Below are 18,157 nucleotides of genomic sequence, written 5' to 3'. Positions count from 1 at the left end.
AAGTGATTGGTTACTTTACTTAAAAAAGTGAGTAAATTTGTTGCCTTAAAAGCAACACACTGACTTTAAAAAGTCTGTTGTAATTTAAGTTGACTAAAGTTATTTTTATAATTATGCAGATAATTTTTAAAGTTTCAAGACACCCTCGAGTACTTTTTAACATTTTATCAGATTTGTGTGTGTTGAGCATCAGTTAGGAAAACATTAGCCACTGTCAGCATTAATTGTGGGGAAAACGTGATATTTTTGAGCTTTTGTCAGCTAATTTCATCTTCCGGGTTTAAAATCATTTTTGGGGTGTGGTCAAAACCAGTGACGTAGTGCAAATCTGCAAGTGGAGTGATGACACGTTGGTTTCTCATTATTATTCACAGCAGAATTATCTTATCCTATGGAAAGACCCTGCTTCTTAATTATTCATAAGAGCACATGCTTTCTGAAGGAAAAGGCAGACCTGCCAAGCTGTGAGACCTAATGACTGGGTGAGACTGTGTCCGGTCAGTATTAGCCGTTCATAATGGGTCGCAACGTTATGAGTTTGTTTCCATGATCTACCGGGTTTTTTGCATGATTTTTCCCGCGATGCTGTCAGGGCCAATACAGCCAAGCTGTTTGTGTGCAGCAAGCATTTTTGTCAGGAAGCTATACGAGAATTGGAGAATGGCGGACTTTGTATTTTATTAGTTGAGTTTGTTACCATTCAGACACATCGCCTATATCCGTGCTGCTGTGTTCGCCTATTTTTAAAATCGTCCAGATTACCGACAGGATTAATGGTTGAAAGAGACAGGGCAAGAGACCTGCTGCACTGCTATCCACTGTGTCTGCATTCAGACCAGGGGATTAAGGAGGAAAGAAGTCCTCGTCATTTATAGCGTTTATTTAAACATGATTATCTTTTTAATGATATAACAAATTGTGGTTATGTCTATTTACAATAATGAATAACAAATCTAGCAGGGCATTCAATTACTGTTTATTTCGTTGTAAACTATTAACTTTCTAAACTATTAAATCATGGGTCCCACGGTTTGTGTCTCATTTCTGAGATAAACTTGAACAGAAAGAAAGGGGTTTCATGGCACTTTAAGTAAAGCCAACTAATCACTTTAAAAGATGGATTTACTCAGATTCTTTAACTAATCCCTTTTTACAGTGTACTTTCATTAATGATGCCATTGAGGTCTGTTTTCTTAGTTTCCGTCATAAACATTGTATCATAAGTGACCCTGTTTTCCTCTATTTCCCTCCTGTAGTGTCTCTGGCTTCCAGCACTGTTGGACTGGCCGGGCAGGTGGTCCACACCGAAACAACAGAGGTGACCCTCATCAGCGACTCCATCATGGGCTTTGGGATCCAGCTCCAGGGAGGAGTCTTTGCCACAGAAACCCTGTCCTCTCCGCCACTCATCGCCTACATAGACCCAGACAGCCCGGCAGAGCGGTACGATCTCCAAACACAGTTTATATTAATCTCCAGTGCTTCTCCAGCGCCTCATCTGACCTAGTTAAAACTCTGGGTTTTAATATTCCAGAAACCACTTCACAGATCGGAGCGCTCTTCACAGCTTAATTGTTTGCCTTATCAGAGAAGTGTGAACTTTCCCCTTGGGAATTTTGAATATTTAATCTCGAATCTAATTTTGATTATCTGAACACATCCCAAAGCCCACAGTTATTACATCACCGCGCCGCTTAGAACTTGTCCTCCGCAGAGCCGCAGCTTCATCATTGATATAATGCGATGATCACACATGATGTACAACGGCCTGACCGTGACGATTTGATTTCCAGTCTGCTTGCGTTGTGATTGACTAAGGCGTTACGTGATAGAGCAGAGCACTTAACTATAATTACCTGAAGCCTCAGCTGGCATCCGCGTGAACTTGCACATCGACTGAGAGGATTTACATCCCGGCTTCACTCTAATTACTGGCCCAAACAACGGGAATTACTTCTCACTGCCAGCTGAAGTTGTAATTTTAGTGATAGACGTAAACCATCCAATGTTGTGGTGATTTTATAAAGACCTATTGTTGCTTAGTGACCAAAAGAAGGGATGCTGCCAATTTAACTACTGTATATGGGTCAACGCATTTGAAGCATTAAAATAAGTGTGCTTTTTTACATACAGCACATTACAATGTGGCCTGCTTAAACAGAAACAAAAAAATAATGAGCACCATACATTTTACTATGATTTAAAGACTACATTGTTCAGTTAAAAACCTTTCTGGCATATTTAGAAACAAGAATCATTTGATGACTTATAAGTCTGTATTTAATAAGCATATGTTAATACGGTATACTTCAACACCATCCATAAACCACCCAGTTTAACATTTGTCTGCAGGATGTTTTTAATAATTAAAAATGTACAAAATTTAGCAGTATTACTTATTCTTTAATATATTTTACTAAGTATGTTTCATTTTTTACATCAATGCATCGCTGAATGACAATGTAGTTCAGGCTTTTTGAAGTGTTGAAGCAGACACTTGGATTTAATATGCTGTCTGTGTATGTAAAGTCACTTTGGTAAATGTAATTTGATGCAGACACCAAAATAGGACATCTCATCTTTGACCCACATCTTCACAGCGCAGAGAAAAAAATAATAATGCAGCTTTTTCATATATTAAGCTACCTAACAAGTAGCAGTAGAACAGTGCTATTTTATATAAGTAAGAATAAAAGCAATCTTTTTACAGGGAAAAAAACTGTTAGTTTGCATTATGGTGGTTTTTAATATATACATAAATATCTTATGAACTGAAATTGCTATTATTGCGTATAACATTATATAATAATACATAATATAATTTAAGGTATCACTTTATTTTGAGGGTCCCTTCAACAAATATTGTTGAATTTAAGTTACATTCCATCTACATGCCAACTAATTATCATTAGATTATAAGTAGACTGTTAGGTTGGAAAAGGGTTAGTGGAAGTTGCCATGTAATTGCAAGTTTTCTTATAGTCAGTTTAATGTCTGTTAAAGGAGCAGTATCACCAGTTATTAAGAAGACAATCTACTAATACTCAATTGAGAAGTAATTATCTTTTTTTATTAACAAAATGTGCAATAGGGACCATCAAAATAAAGTCTTATATAATATAATATAATATAATATAATATAATATAATATAATATAATATAATATAATATAATATAATATAATTTAATATAATATAATATTAAATAAAATAATATAATATAATATAATATAATATAATATAATATAATATAATATAATATAATATAATATAATATAATTTAATATAAGATAATATAAAATAATATAATATATAAAATAATATAATTTAATATAAAATAATATAAATTAAATTAAATTAAATTAAATTAAATTAATATAATATAATATAATATAATATAATATAATATAATATAATATAATATAAAATAACATAATATAATATAATATAATTTAATATAAGATAATATAAAATAATATAATATATAAAATAATATAATTTAATATAAAATAATATAAATTAAATTAATATAATATAATATAATATATTATAAGATAATATAAAATAATATAATATAATATAATATAGTTTTGACAAGAAACTGCCTACTTATGCAAGTTGAAGATTATGTATGTGCTGTACAAGATGTCGTTCAAGAGTTCAAGCATAATTTTCTAATTACTGTTTGAAGACATCTGATAAACATCTTCAAAAGAGATCATTAACATACATTTAAAATCATTAATGTCTCAAAGGCATCTGCTGATTGTTGCTCAAACATACAGCTGGGAACTTTTAGAGATGAACTGGAAACGCACTAAAGATCACATTGCACAGATGGAAACACAAACCCGATATGGGCATACATGCTCACATCCCAATGTAGTTCACTCTAAAAAAGAAAGCAAAGAAAAAAACATAAAAGCCATTATTCTCATTAAATTTTTCCCACTGGCATAGCTCTAGAATCATCATCCACCATTGGTTTTTGTCACTAATCTCAATGTGGCATGTTTGAATGCGTTTGGTTTCTGTTAGTGGCGATGCTTGCAGCCCACACCAGATCTCAGCATCCAAAATGAAGCATATGCTTCACGGTGACCAGCTTTACTGGGGTTTTTAGCTGTGGAAGCAGAAGCAAAATTGTTTTTGTTTGGCTCATGAGCCGTTTTAGAATTCAATAAAGAAGTTTTTGTTCAACGCTGACCTTGAGGCAAGAGCTAAGAGGACGTTTGTATTTTTGGCTAAAATGTCACATCCTCTCACTAATGTCTATTTAACGGTGCCAGCTGGCTTGAAATAAGTGGTTGGCTGGTCAGTGTGAGGGTACAACCACCGCTTTTGTCTCTCCCTGCAGCTAGTCCATTATTGAGAATTTTATGCATTCAGCACAGCGAGTCTGCTGGCCGGTGTAAGAGGAATAGTGTGCTAAATCTCCTCTCTGTGCACAGGTGCGGTATCCTGCAGATCGGCGATCGCATCCTGTCAATAAACGGCATCCCGACCGAGGACAGCACACTGGAGGAGACCAATCAGCTGCTGAGAGACTCCAGCATCACCAGCAAAGTCACTCTGGAGATTGAGTTTGACGTAGCAGGTGGGGACACGCACAGATTCATCAATTGTAAACCTGTTTGGGGATGAAAGATCCATCTGGCCACATCCCAGGATCATCCTTGTGCTTTTGGGGGAGAAAAAAAAATGTTCAGCAATCATTTTTTTAGAGGTTAACCATCTGCTGTCTATGCGATGTATATAAATGATCAGAAGTGGTTTAATAGCTACCGTTTCCAGACAGACATCCGCACAAAAAAATACTGTTTTCAAAGACTTTCATGTTTAAATCCAACACACATCCTCTCGTTTCTCCATCTCGTGCTGTGCTCTGGCAGAGTAATCACAGTACGGGCCTCGGCGAGCGCCTGTAGTCCTTGAGACATGCTGTAATTAGCTTGTCATCCTAGTGTTTTGTCTTGTTTAATTTGGTATGATATTTAATTAGTTTCTTTTATTTAGCTTATCAGGAATCTGTTTAACTGCATTTCTGAAGACTTAAAGGGTAGTCGCAGGCTTACGGCACTGGCACAGACCTCCTGCTGTCCGTTAATCGACGGATGCAAATTGTCTCCAAAAATGAGTTTCTCTGTCAAGCTTTTATATGACTTTATGCAGCTTCTGGAAGACGTATATTGTTCCCTTCACATATTCTACAGTGCAAGAACCCACCTAGAGTTTGGGATCAGTGTTTTTTAATCATTTATACAAAGATATATTGGTTAAAAAGTAGACAGTAAACATTTGTACTATGCTGTATGTTGTACTGTACTATATTATATTTGTTACTATACAGTATATGCATGGGGCAGTACGGTGGCGCAGTGGGTAGCACCATCACCTCACAGAAAGAAGGTCACTGGTTTGAACCCCGGCTGGGTTAGTTGGCATTTCTTTGTGGAGTTTGCATGTTCTCCCCTTTTTGGCGTGGGTTTCCTCTGGGTGCTCCGGTTTCCCCCACAGTCCAAAAACATGCGTTACAGGTGAATTGAAAAAGCTAAATGGAAGGGCATCCGCTGCGTAAAACATGTGCTGGATAAGTTGGCAGTTCAAAGAAAATGAATGAATGAGTATATGCATGCATGTTAATCACCATAGTCTGGTAATGAGCCACTTTAAAGGCTCAAGGAAATTCAGGCTTTGATACTAAAATAAAAACCAAGAAAAAAAGAATAAATAATTAAATAAAATGAAATAAGTTTTGCTTTCAGTCTTTTTAACAATTGTTAAACGTGCAGGACAAGAGAGTCATTAGTTAAAATCCCAAGGTACCTGTACTGCTGAGACATTAAGGGCCAATCCCAAATCTATTTTTTACCCCTCTCCCCTTGGCCCTTGAAACAGAGTGTAACGGGGAAGGGCTTTAAAATATTACCCCTAAGAAACGGGACACTGTTACAACACCTGCACACGTCAACATATGTCATCGTGATCTCTTGCTTCATATGAGATTGGCGATGGTGACTGCTGTAGTTATTTCAGTTGCGTTATTTTTTGGCAACGATATCATGTAATCATAATTATATAATTTGGCTATAAGATCATAACTATACTGTGCATTTACACCGTGGCCATTTTCATCTATGTATTTATACACAAAAACAACATTAACATTGTACTAGACAGCGTAGAAAGGTCATTCCCAGCCACTAGACTTTTCTGACAGGGGATTCAAGTGTCATTGAGTGTCAGATGTGAAAGTATGTTGTTGGTCTGCTATGCAGGAGTTATTATTAGAAATTATAGACAGCGAAATTTAGCATTTTTTAAATTTTACCTTTTTTTTAGGCATGACAGTAAAACACGAACGAAATGCTTCAAACGCAAGCTTGTGCGACAAGTTTCGCAGTTCGCTACGTTGGAAAGTTTAAGCTTGGTGAACTATGACTGAACTGCGAAATCGCATCAAGTGATTGCGTAAGACCAATCGAACATCAAAACATGACCTCTCTGGACAAGAATTTAAAACATTGACCAATCGCTCGCTTTTTTTAATGTCTAAAAATCTTGTTTAACCCCGCCCCTTTTCGTAGCACCGTATAACAGAATTTCGCACGCACAAACTCTAGTGTGATCACAGCATAACAGTGAAATTTTAAATTAATATATGTATCAATATTATTGATATATAAACTAAGAGAGGTTGCAGAATCAACCCCTATATCTGATTTTGATGCAAATGATGACTGGTCAAGAAGCAAAGTCCACTGTAGTCTTTCGCATTTCTTACCCACAACTTGAGAAGAATTTTAGAAAAAGTCTAAATTACATAATCAAACACAGTGACTATTGTGTGGTTAAAATTAGTAATGTACACATGTAATAATGTGTAGTCTGAATCTGGCATTAAAGATTCTAGAAAACTTTTGTATGGTAGTATGAGATACAGTATGTCTATCCAACAAACTTGTTAATTAAATTTAGCTTTATGTATTGTATTTTATTATTGAAATATGCCAGCAGCGTACCTTCATTTGCAACTCTTTTATTTCTAACCTGTGACACATTTTGAATAATGTATGTACGTTTTCTGCCCAACGCAAATAATGTAAATGTTTTATCAGAGAACAGAAAAGATGTGCTGGAGGCAGAACAACTTTCTTGGTGTTTTTTTCTTTTAAAATATTCTTTGTCGTTAAGGCCAAGCGGTTGTTTTGAGACTCTTGTTTGATGACTTGGAATAAATGACTTGGCCTGAATTTTTGCGTGATCATTTCAAGAGCAGAGGCCTTTGTGTAATGGCGGGTTACTGGAGTGCAGTGCCTTTTCTTGCTTTGAACGCTTTGACACTTCTGTCATTCTTTGAGTCTGACTCACTGCCCAGAGGAAAAGGACGTATTTTATGGAGATTTTTTTTCCCCTCCCTTTTTCTCCCAGACTGAGCTTTTTCGGGCTTCTGTCAGAAAGATTTGTCTACATCACAGCCTAAAAGAAAGACTGAATTTTATAAACCGCTGTCTCCAGAACAGCCAAAATGAATGCTCTGATGGCATTTACTCTACTTTCTGTCATGCTATGAAACAAATGCTCTAAAAGCTATTCTTTTTTCATTCTGTGACTATAAATGGTCACAGCTTGGAAATTCAACTAAACATTTTGAATTTCGTGAAAAAATGGACAGAAAAATCTCTTTAACAAATGTTTGTTTGTTCATTCGGTCACACTTTATTTTGATGGTCCGTTTGTTGAATTTAGGTTACATTGCATCTACATGCCAACTAATTCTCATTAGATTTTAAGTAGACTGTCAGGGTAAGTTGACATGTACTTGCAACATTTTTATAGTCAGTTAAATGTCTGTTGAAGGAGCAGTATCAACAGATATTAAGCAGACAGTCTACTAATACTCAAAGTGTTACCGTACCGTTCATTCTCCAAAAACTGGTCTATAAATCCAGACTTGCTTAATCTCAGGAATTATATGGATGAACTTGCATCTAAAAATGAACCTTTTTTTATGTTCCTGTGCTTGTTTCATACAGAATCTGTCATCCCAAGCAGTGGGACGTTCCATGTGAAGCTACCAAAGAAGCCAGGTGTGGAGCTGGGCATCACCATCAGCTGTATGTATTCTTCTCTCAAATCATTCATTCAACATAATAAGGTTGATCATGCATGCTAACGGTGTAAAATATATGTAAAAGGGCATGTTATGATAAGAATAGAGCTTCACTATTGATTTAGGAAAAATTATTTTAACATCATAAGTTCATGAGTTTAAATCCTAGAGAATAAATATGAGTTATGTACATTAATAAACTATGAATGAACTTGCTTGGAAACCAAACATCCTTCATATATATATATATATATATATATATATATATATATGGAGTGTTGTTAAATCACCTTATAATTTCCCCCATTTCCCTTTGAAGCTGTGTTAGCCCCTTCAGCATATTTAGTGCAACATTTAGGCCATACATTTAGAAGTAATAGTTAAACTCGCTAGATTACTGAAATAGAAATATATGACTTTCAACCTTTGTTTTAGTTCCAGAGCCATTAAAAAGACACAACTGGGTAGCTTATTAATGGGTTACTGGGGAAATAATGTAGCTGTTGCTTATTAGGGTGCTGGAACAACAATACTCTGGAGGTTTGGGCTTATTTATTACATTCTTGAGGTTCTGCATGAAAAGAAGCATCTAATTATATATTATCTCTCATTTATTGTAAGTGTATATTTAATTGCTTGGCACAGACTACAGGTCACAGTTACTACACTGAAATCAGTGCATTGATGCGTTTTATTTGTGTTATTATTGTTGTTATTTAGTATTTATTTATCTAAAAATGGATTCTTAAGTTGGAAACAAAGTCTTAAATGTTGACTTTTATAATCCATTTGCTGAACTTGCATATGGTTTCTGGACTTTGTAGTCTCTTCCAGTGTTATTTATATATTATTATACTTCTTGTTAATACATAGTTAATAATAAGAACATTAAAGCATTCTGTTATCTGCTTTTTTCTTACCTTATATTAAAACTACCATCTACATTCCTATTATTTTAGTCTTCTCTGTCCTCGACACCAGACTACTTTTCAAAACCATCATCTCCCAAAAGCCCATAAGCTGAGCCGTCTTTCATAGAAATATATACCAAACTAGTCTATCTATCACATATACTGTGTCTTCTCTCCTGTTGTGTCATTCGTTTAGCATCTCCTGACTCTTTGGAAAAGTGTTTCAAGACAGATTTGCCTGTGAATTCAATCTGTTTTCCGCCTGCAGTCAAGGGCTCTGCAGAGCTCGGTTCGCAAACCCCACACGCCCAGCGCTCAAAGCCTTTGCCAGCTGCTTCATCAATGCCCGCCCGTGTTGTCAAGCCAGAGTGATTCATCACTTTGTCCCGACTCTGTTTTGTCACATTGACTGTTTTCCCCATTACAGCGATATGATAGCAACTTTCTGTTATTAGCCAGTAAGCATCTACGTGAAATGCATTGGTGGACCCCAATGCAACAGCAACCCAGCAGTAATTGCTTCTCAGTGAAGCTGTGGAGTTGTTTACCTCCAAAGCAATTTTACCTGTCGTCCTCCACGCTTTCTAAATGAAAGTATTTATTACATTGCTGGTCTACAAGTTGTTTGCAGACCTCACATTTGTTGCTAATTTGATGGAGTAAATTCTCTTAGGATTGGCTATGTGTATATGCACAGTCCGGAGATAACAGCAAAACGGTTCCCAGTAAAGCTTCTTTGTGGGTTTAACAGCTGTCTGCACTGTTTTAATGAACCAGATGAACTATTTTTCCTGTGCTGAAGCACTGCTGTAAATTCTTTCTAGATCATTAAAACATTCCCTTAACTGTTGGGCTGGTTTGAAATCCACATCTCCTTAAACTCTGCATGATATCAATTTACTTAATAATTCAGCCAAAAAAGTTGTTTTGTTTTTGTAATGGAGTATATGCAGAAGTATGCAGACTTTTAATTTTTTAGTAAACTGGGTCAAAGCGCGTCCGGTGAACTGTATGCCATTACAAAATCGACACTTTCAAGGTCTGTTTTCTTCAAAAGTCAATGATTTTCACTGCCTGATTGATATACGATAGAAAGTGGGTCTCAGAATGTACAAGAAGCACTGCATTAAATTACATTTTCCCCAACCATGTCTTTAAAATATGAACATTTATTTTACCCCAGTATATTCAATGGAGTTTCTGTACTAGCCTGCTAATCCTGACGGGCGCCTCCGTGTTTTTCATCGTTTTACGTTTGAACAACTATTAAATTTGAACAACTATTATAAATTAGTGCTAAAGTTTATTTAACTGATTGTATTTTAATTACATTACAACATCGATGCTGTAAAAGGAACTGTATAAAATGAAAAAGTCACATTAACTGAAGTTTATCAGTATGGGAAGAAACACTAGCTGTGCATATACCCTATTGACTCACTTTCTTGTTGTTTCAGAACAGAAATGAGTTGATTTATTTTATGCAGTGCAATAAGAGGCAATTCTAATGAATGGTAGAGAGAGCTTTCAAGATTTGTAAAGTAAAAAAAATCACTAAAAAAGCTCGATTCATTGTAACTGCATGGAAAAGAGCAGCATGAACTTTCATAAAAAGTTTTTTAGTGCACCGACATATAGCACTGAGGTTCTTTGCCAATCCTCTCCCTCTTCCAATGCTTTCAGATTTGCAATTTCCACTGTCCTATATATACCATATATGGTTTTGTTTTCCACCGAATAAAGCAAGTCAAACCGGATTGGAACAAAAAATGGATTAGGCATAGGCTCATTATAAGTTTCTGACGAAATTACTACTTTGGATAAAATGATCACGGTATCACGTTATTGTAATGTATGCTTTAAATGTGTTATTTTAAAATGTCTTAGTAAAAAATCGACTTTTGTCCTCTTTGAACAATATATGTTATTTTAAGAAACATTTAAAATGTTGTGGAACAGTAAACATGTCAGGCTAAATCATTAAAATAAATCATTGACTTCTGCTGTCTTCATTAGTTTCAAAAACACACATTTGTTTATAACTTGAAGGCATCTTTGGAAATCTTTCCTTCCTTTTATATAAAGTGACGATATAAAGTCCTGATATAAAGTAAGCCACTAGTAAAAAAAAAAGTTATATATATATATATATATATATATATATATATATATATATATATATATATATATATATATATATATATATATATATATATATATATATATATATACAGTTGAAGTCAGAAGTATTAGCCCCCATTTGATTTTTTTTTTCTTTTTTAAATATTTCTTAAATTATGTTTAACTAAGCAAGGAAATTTTCACAGTTGGCTATGTCTGAAAATATTTTTTTCTTCTGGGGAAAGTCTTATTTGTTTTATTTCGGCTAGAATACAAGTAGTCTTTAATTTTTTTAACAACCCTTTAGCCCCTTTTAGCTGTATAGAAGTGTCTTGAAATATATCTTATAAAATATAATTTACTGTCAACATAACAAAGATAAAATAAATCAGTTATTAGAAATGAGTTATTAAAACTATTATGTTTAGAAATAGGTTGAACAAAATTGTTCCTCTGTTAAACAGATATTGGGGAGAAAATAAACAGGGGGGGCTAATAATTCTGATTTCAACTGTACATTACATATACCATACACTTAAAGACGTTCATGCTGCCTTAACTTTTTAGTTGAATCAAATAAACTTTTTTAACTTACATTAATCAAACTGACTAATAATATTAAGTTAAACTTTGTAGAACTTAAAATGTAGTTAAAACTTGATTAACATATTAAAATAAGTTAAATCAGCATAAAAATATTTGTTGTCTTTTACAGTGTATGAATAACATATCAGAGAATTGTTGCGGTTTTGAAACCTTGACTTTTCAAACCGTGGTAAACTTGAAACCGGTTATCATTCCATGCCTAGAATAGATAAGAAAATAATTATAACTACGCCATTAAGACTCATCAAAGATCATGGATTTTTGCACCGACTTGAGCTCTTATTTTTGAATGAAGACAGAGTGCTGGAAGAGATGTGCAGAAACATCCCGTTTTATTAAGGCAGAACTATGCAGAGAAAATCAGCCCAATGACGCCTCAACCTGGCCCAGGGCCTGCAAGAGTTTGAGAAAGTCAACTTTTATGGCTTGGAATGAGAGAGAGAGTAAGGGAGAGAGAGAGATGTAGGCAGTCCTATCCATGTGTCGATTTATGTATATGGGCTTTTCCGAGCTCTTGTGGCCTTCCTGAACAGTTTAATGGCTTTCTGCCTTGTGCCTCTGCATGGCCCGTATTTCACAGGTACTAATAAAGCCATAGTGGGACACGTTTATAGATGCCTTGTTTACTTCTCCTTAAAGATTACCTCGTCTTATTCTCTTGGTGGCATCTCATCTGCTGTGGACAGGAATATGAAATTATATAGACTTCATGGTAATCTGAGGTTTTTTTAAGTTCTTATATGAAGTTATACACAAGGCTCATTCAGAACTTTACAGTAGTTGCTAATGTAGATTTATTTCCAACTCTAAAGTTTAAATACATATATGTATTTAATATTATTATAGGTTATTTGGTTTTGGGATTGTAAATTTTAGATTTTTGCAGATTTGCATTCAAATTCTTACCAACTCTTATTTTATGTATTAATTAAGCAGATGTTTTTTTTTATCTAAAGTGACTTAAAAGTAAGGCTAAAAGCAAGCAAGGAATCTTTATGTAATATTTCCAGAAATATAGTGTTGATAAGAAAGTGTCTGGTGCATACGGAGAGGAGAGAGAGAGTATGTTTGAGGCATTTGGCTGCCTGTATCACAGATTTGACCTGCAAATTGGACTTTTGTTGTCCAAAATAACAAAATTAATTCATTTAGAAGACTCTGGATACCATGACGCACATAGCAAAAAGTTCACTTCTGCAATGGTTGCACTTTAAAGCTTTACTTAAACTGCCATTCACCTGTCCAGCTCAATATAACCATGCATGGTGTAAAAACTGTAAATAAGCCACTCTATTTATCACACTTAAGCCAAATAGCAGCGCAAGAAAAACCAGGAAACTATGACAAATAGGCATCCAGCAACAACCAAAGCCAACAGAAGATTTGCTTTTCTGTATGTAATGGCATAATGTAGGCTATCTACATCATTTTCACTTGCTTGATTTCCAAAACATGCCATCAAGCCGAGTGCCTGTTTATGTTAGAAGTCAAGGTTTTTTGCTCTGGCTGTTTGTTGTAAAATGCATCTCAGAGTCTGCGTGAGCTGAAAGGCTGTGCTTTGATGTGCAGCATCCGAAGGTGACATCACGCCGCTGTAATGCAGCATATGGCGAGGTGCATTTAAGGTCGGCGGACATGCGCTTTCTTTCAGCTCAGCAGAAAAACGTTTGGAGATTGAATTTTCAGATGGATCTCCGCACCAGTATGGCTGACACTTCCCACCATTTGCTCCCTTGTTCGAATCTAGCTCGCCCTGATTGACATCTTTAAAGCAATTTCTCTGGTCTTTTCAGACTGCTGGTGCTGTAGCCTGTACCTTCCAGATTGAATCTTTGACCTTTCTCCGTTGAGTCAGCCTGTAGTTAATGTTCTCTTTCTAAAGGCAAACCTTTCCAAAATTGCTTTATAATTTTAAAGTGGAAATGAATTCGCTCTAAATTGGCTCTCCTTCAGGTCACATTAGTTAAATAAAGAGGCAGGTAAAATGAGTTACATCAGGGAGAGAAATTAATGGTGGAATGTGGCAAAAATGGTAAAAAAAAGGGAATGAAAAAATCCCCTTGCACAATTTACCCAAATTGTTACCTCTGTTCTGATGAAGAGTGGTCATTTGTTGCATTTCACTTTGCAACATGCAAGTGTACATTAATATATTGATTTATCTGTGAAACTGCAGAGTTTTGTTGATTATGCACAATCTGGACTGAATTCTCTCATTATAAAATAAATAATGCTAAATGTATGTGCTAAAACCATGTGAAAACTTCATTTTGCGATTTATAATGGTATCAAGTTTTGCATAACATGCACTGAGTTATGTAATGAAACAACATGGTTGTGTATTTTTATGTGTATTTATGTGTTTATAATTTAATAATCATTATGAAATATGTTTTTTTTACATTTAACATGTAAATATTTTATGTAAAATGCAGCCCATATACACTAAGAAATCCGTATACACATTTACATACAGTTGAAGTCAGAATTATTAACTCCTCTAATGATTTTTCCCCCAAATTCTGTTTAACAGAGAGATGTTTTTCAACATATTTCTAAACACAATAGTTTTAATAACTTGTTTTTAATGACTCATTTATTTTATCTTTGCCATGATGACAGTAAATAATATTTGACTAGATATTTTTCAAGACACTTCTATACAGTTTAAAGTGACATTTAAAGGCTTAACTAGGTTAATTAGGTTAACTAGGCAGGTTAGGGTAATTAGACAAGTTATTGTGTAACGATGGTTTGTTCTGTAGACTATCGAAACAAAATATAGCTTAAAGGGGCTAATAATTATGACCTTAAAATGGTATTTTAAAAAATGTAACTGCTTTTATTCTAGCCAAAATAAAACAAATAAGACTTTCTCCAGAAGAAAAAATATTATCGGACATACTGTGAAAATTTCCTTGCTCTGTTAAACATCATTTGGGAAATATAAAAAATAAATAAATAAATAAAGGGGGTTATAATTCTGACCTCAACTGTATATATAGTTTAATTTGATGTACTATAACTGAAAAAAAATCAACAAGATTTAAAACAATTGGAGACAATGTATGTTTTGGAAAAAAGGTCACACTTTACAATAAGGTTTTATTAGTTAATGTTAGTTATTGTATTTACTAGCATGAACTAATAATAAACTATACTTGTAGATTTATTTATTAATCAGTTCAACAGTAATGAATGCATTATTAACATCCACATTCATGCTTGTTAAGATTAGCTAATGCACCATGAGCTAACATGAACTAAGAACAAACAACTGCATTTTCATCAACTAACATGAACAAGTACCATAATAAATGTATTGTTCATTTTTATTCATGTTAGTAAATGCATTAACTAACATTAACTAATACAACCTGATTGTAAAGTGTCAAGGAAAAAAGAGGTTTGAACTATCCCTTTGACTAAGAAAAAAAATGTATTAAAACAGATAATACCATTTTAAAGATACTAAAAATATACCCTGACTTTTGGTGTAGAAACAATTTGTCACTTAGGCTGACTCAGTACATCATATTACACAGCAAACCTCCCAGGTAATCAAGCTGTTCTGTCAAATGGAGCTCGTCTTATTGCAGGGTTATTCTCTGGCCATAACAACCACAGAAAACCTCTGGGACCATCTGTCCGAAACATGCTCAGCATCTAAATGCTTTGAGCCTATAGTACAGACAGACCTCTATAGGCCAGGACAGGACAATTCCCCATCACTGGCAGACTGTAAATGATTAAGCCGCAACTCCATCTGAGAGGTATATTAGGTTAGAAAAAAAGTGAGCAGGATTAACTAAAGAATTAATTCTTCTCATTCGAAATGAAAAAGACACGACCTTCCAGGTTGTCTGTGACGCACAAAGCGAACATGAATCACAATGAGCTTCGACTGAGAGAAAAAAATGCTCTATTTTGTCATTCAAGAAGTTTGATATAACACCTTCAGATGCTCTTGGTAAGCTCGAGACCATATGAATATGTCATTTTGCACTTACATCTGTCCCTCTTGTGTACCACTATCCAACTAGAGCTGCTAAAAGGTCTATTTCACACTGACGTAATGGATCTCTTCCAGATCCTGGAAAGCTGACATTTTGGGACAGTTATGACTGGGTATATAGTACATTGTGGTATACATGATAAAATTGTGAAGTTTCACAAACTAATGTCGAGAAGAGGAGGTGATATTAATGATCGCAGCTAGTCTCTCATCTGTAATTATTAGTTAGCCAATCGGACCATTCCAAACTCTAAAAACTTGTTAGCCTGACTAACATTACTCCCTCATTTTCGTTTTTTGGAAGAATTCCTCCATCCCCCCCCCCCCTTCTCCTACTTTGCTCCTTTACCAGGGGGAGCTTTAGAGAACTTCCTGATCTCATAACCCCTAACATGCTCATTGACCAGGCGGGAGCCCTGGGCTCAATTATCTCTGAGCTCAGGGTTCTCTCCAGGGACAGCATACCAAACCTGCTATTATCAAGCAATATCTAAGTGTGAACTCTTGAAACAAAAGTGATTGTATTTGCTTATAATGCATTGAAATGTCGATATTAATCTTTCAAAAACACTGTAAATAAGTAGCTGCTGCCTTTAATTGTTTTAAGTTCAGTTAAATCGACTTTACAAGTCATTTAAACTTGTTTTGCATTGCACTTGAAACTTAAATTGCACCATAAAAATTAGAAGCAAGAACAATTTATTTTAATAATTTAAAGTAACAGAAAAATATATGATTTCATTATTAAGCATATTATTTTTAGAGTAACTTGAAAGTGAAATAATACCTATTACATTAAAAAATATGGGTAAAATGTAAAATTTTCCTTTTGCATAAACGATATCCATGTAAAGATAAAGTGAAGTGATATGAAACAATGAGTATGCTTACATGGACAACAATAATCCGATTTTAATGCGATTAAGACAATACTCTGATTAAGAGTCTACCATGTAAACAGCGATTTTTAATTAATTTAATCCAATTAAGGTCATAATCAAACTAAACAGAAATCGAATTAAGACGTGTAGTATGCCGATTTTAGTTGCATTATTTAAGTGCAGTACAGACATGTAAACACCGTAATCAAACCATTACCTTCATGTAAGATTTTCAGGATAGTCTATACACACACACGGCTGTTTGACACTATTCTCTGCACCTACCGAGGCAGTAAAGAACCACAGACACCTGCATTGCGAAATGCAGAGTTTTTTTCGGACTCAAATGCGCACTCAAATTCCATTGAAACTACACTCTTCCAGCAGTTCCTTGCATCTAATATCTCATTTGTCATTGGAGCCTTGCATGAAATGTTCCTTAATGAAAATGAAAGTGCCAAACTGCAGTTGAAGTCGACAAAATAAAAATGAAACGCTCGAAATTACATGACACTCCAAAGGAAATGTGGATAGCGCAGTGGCACAATGACGTTAATCGAATGATGTGCTATAACATGTCAAACGAAACATTCAAAAAGTATCTCACGTAAACACCCTAATCATATTATTGTCTTATTCAGATTAAGGCAAATATTTTGATTACTTATGTCCATGTAAACGTAGTCACTGAAAACACACTTTTAAGCCTGCACCTTATAAATTATACACAATAATAAGTGATCAAAATTTAATTTATTTTTAATTATTAAAATGGGGTAAAATCTAATGGTGTGAAGAATAGGGGCAATGCTTACAGTTAAACAAAAAAACACTGGCTCTAAATTAATAAACAATTAAGGAATATGGAATATGGAATAAACTCCTAATTTGCTGCATATCAATAGTTATTAAGGTAGTGGTCATGTTTAGGTATTGTGTAGGGATACAAAATAAGATCATGCAAAATATTGCCAAACATTTAATTATATTGGTGCACTGTGATTGTTAAATAGTCTTTTTCATATGTCATAAAATAATATTTGTTATATTTGTCTCTGTGTTGTTAATATATGTGACAAGAGTTTTACATAAATAAACTATCATTAATGACATTTCATGGTTTTCATTAAGGATTTTTATGGCTTGACTGCATAAAAATGGAAGCTTTAGAGTTAAAACTCACTCATACTTCACTGCTGGGAGAGAAAAGAGCAGCTTAATCCAAATCTAAAACTTATTTTTTGTGGTTTTAGTTTGGTCAGGATGCTCTGTGGTTGCTTTTGATTCTAAATCTATAAGCCCAGCAAGCTTTCTTGGTTTAAGATTGTTCTACAGAGTGTTTTCTTGGTTCCAAAATTGTCATAGTTATATACGCACTATTATTTACTCTAATACTACGGTCTACATAGCGCTGTTGAAAATGTGAATCTCTTTTGTCAGTCATTCAGATTGGCATTGTTTGCAGTGTCATCATGTCATTCTGCAAGCCGGAAAAATGTAAAATAGACAAC

General features: G+C 34.5%; 1 protein-coding gene across 50 annotated transcripts in view; it reads left to right on the top strand.

The window, feature by feature from the left end:
* Nucleotides 1-18,157, top strand: part of grip1 (glutamate receptor interacting protein 1) — a 359,502-nt gene that overhangs the window by 305,669 nt on the left and 35,676 nt on the right. For all 50 annotated transcript variants that reach the window (XM_073946220.1, XM_073946216.1, XM_073946217.1 and 47 more), the window contains 3 exons: nucleotides 1,257-1,443; nucleotides 4,451-4,596; nucleotides 8,036-8,116. In XM_073946220.1, coding sequence (XP_073802321.1) covers nucleotides 1,257-1,443; nucleotides 4,451-4,596; nucleotides 8,036-8,116 — 414 coding nt within the window. The remainder of the gene's footprint in view (nucleotides 1-1,256; nucleotides 1,444-4,450; nucleotides 4,597-8,035; nucleotides 8,117-18,157) is intronic.

Source organism: Danio rerio, chromosome 4, assembly GCF_049306965.1.
Source record: "Danio rerio strain Tuebingen ecotype United States chromosome 4, GRCz12tu, whole genome shotgun sequence".
Taxonomy (NCBI): Eukaryota; Metazoa; Chordata; class Actinopteri; order Cypriniformes; family Danionidae; genus Danio; species Danio rerio.
Note: the sequence above shows the minus strand (reverse complement) of the source record. Positions and strands in the feature narration are given on the sequence as shown.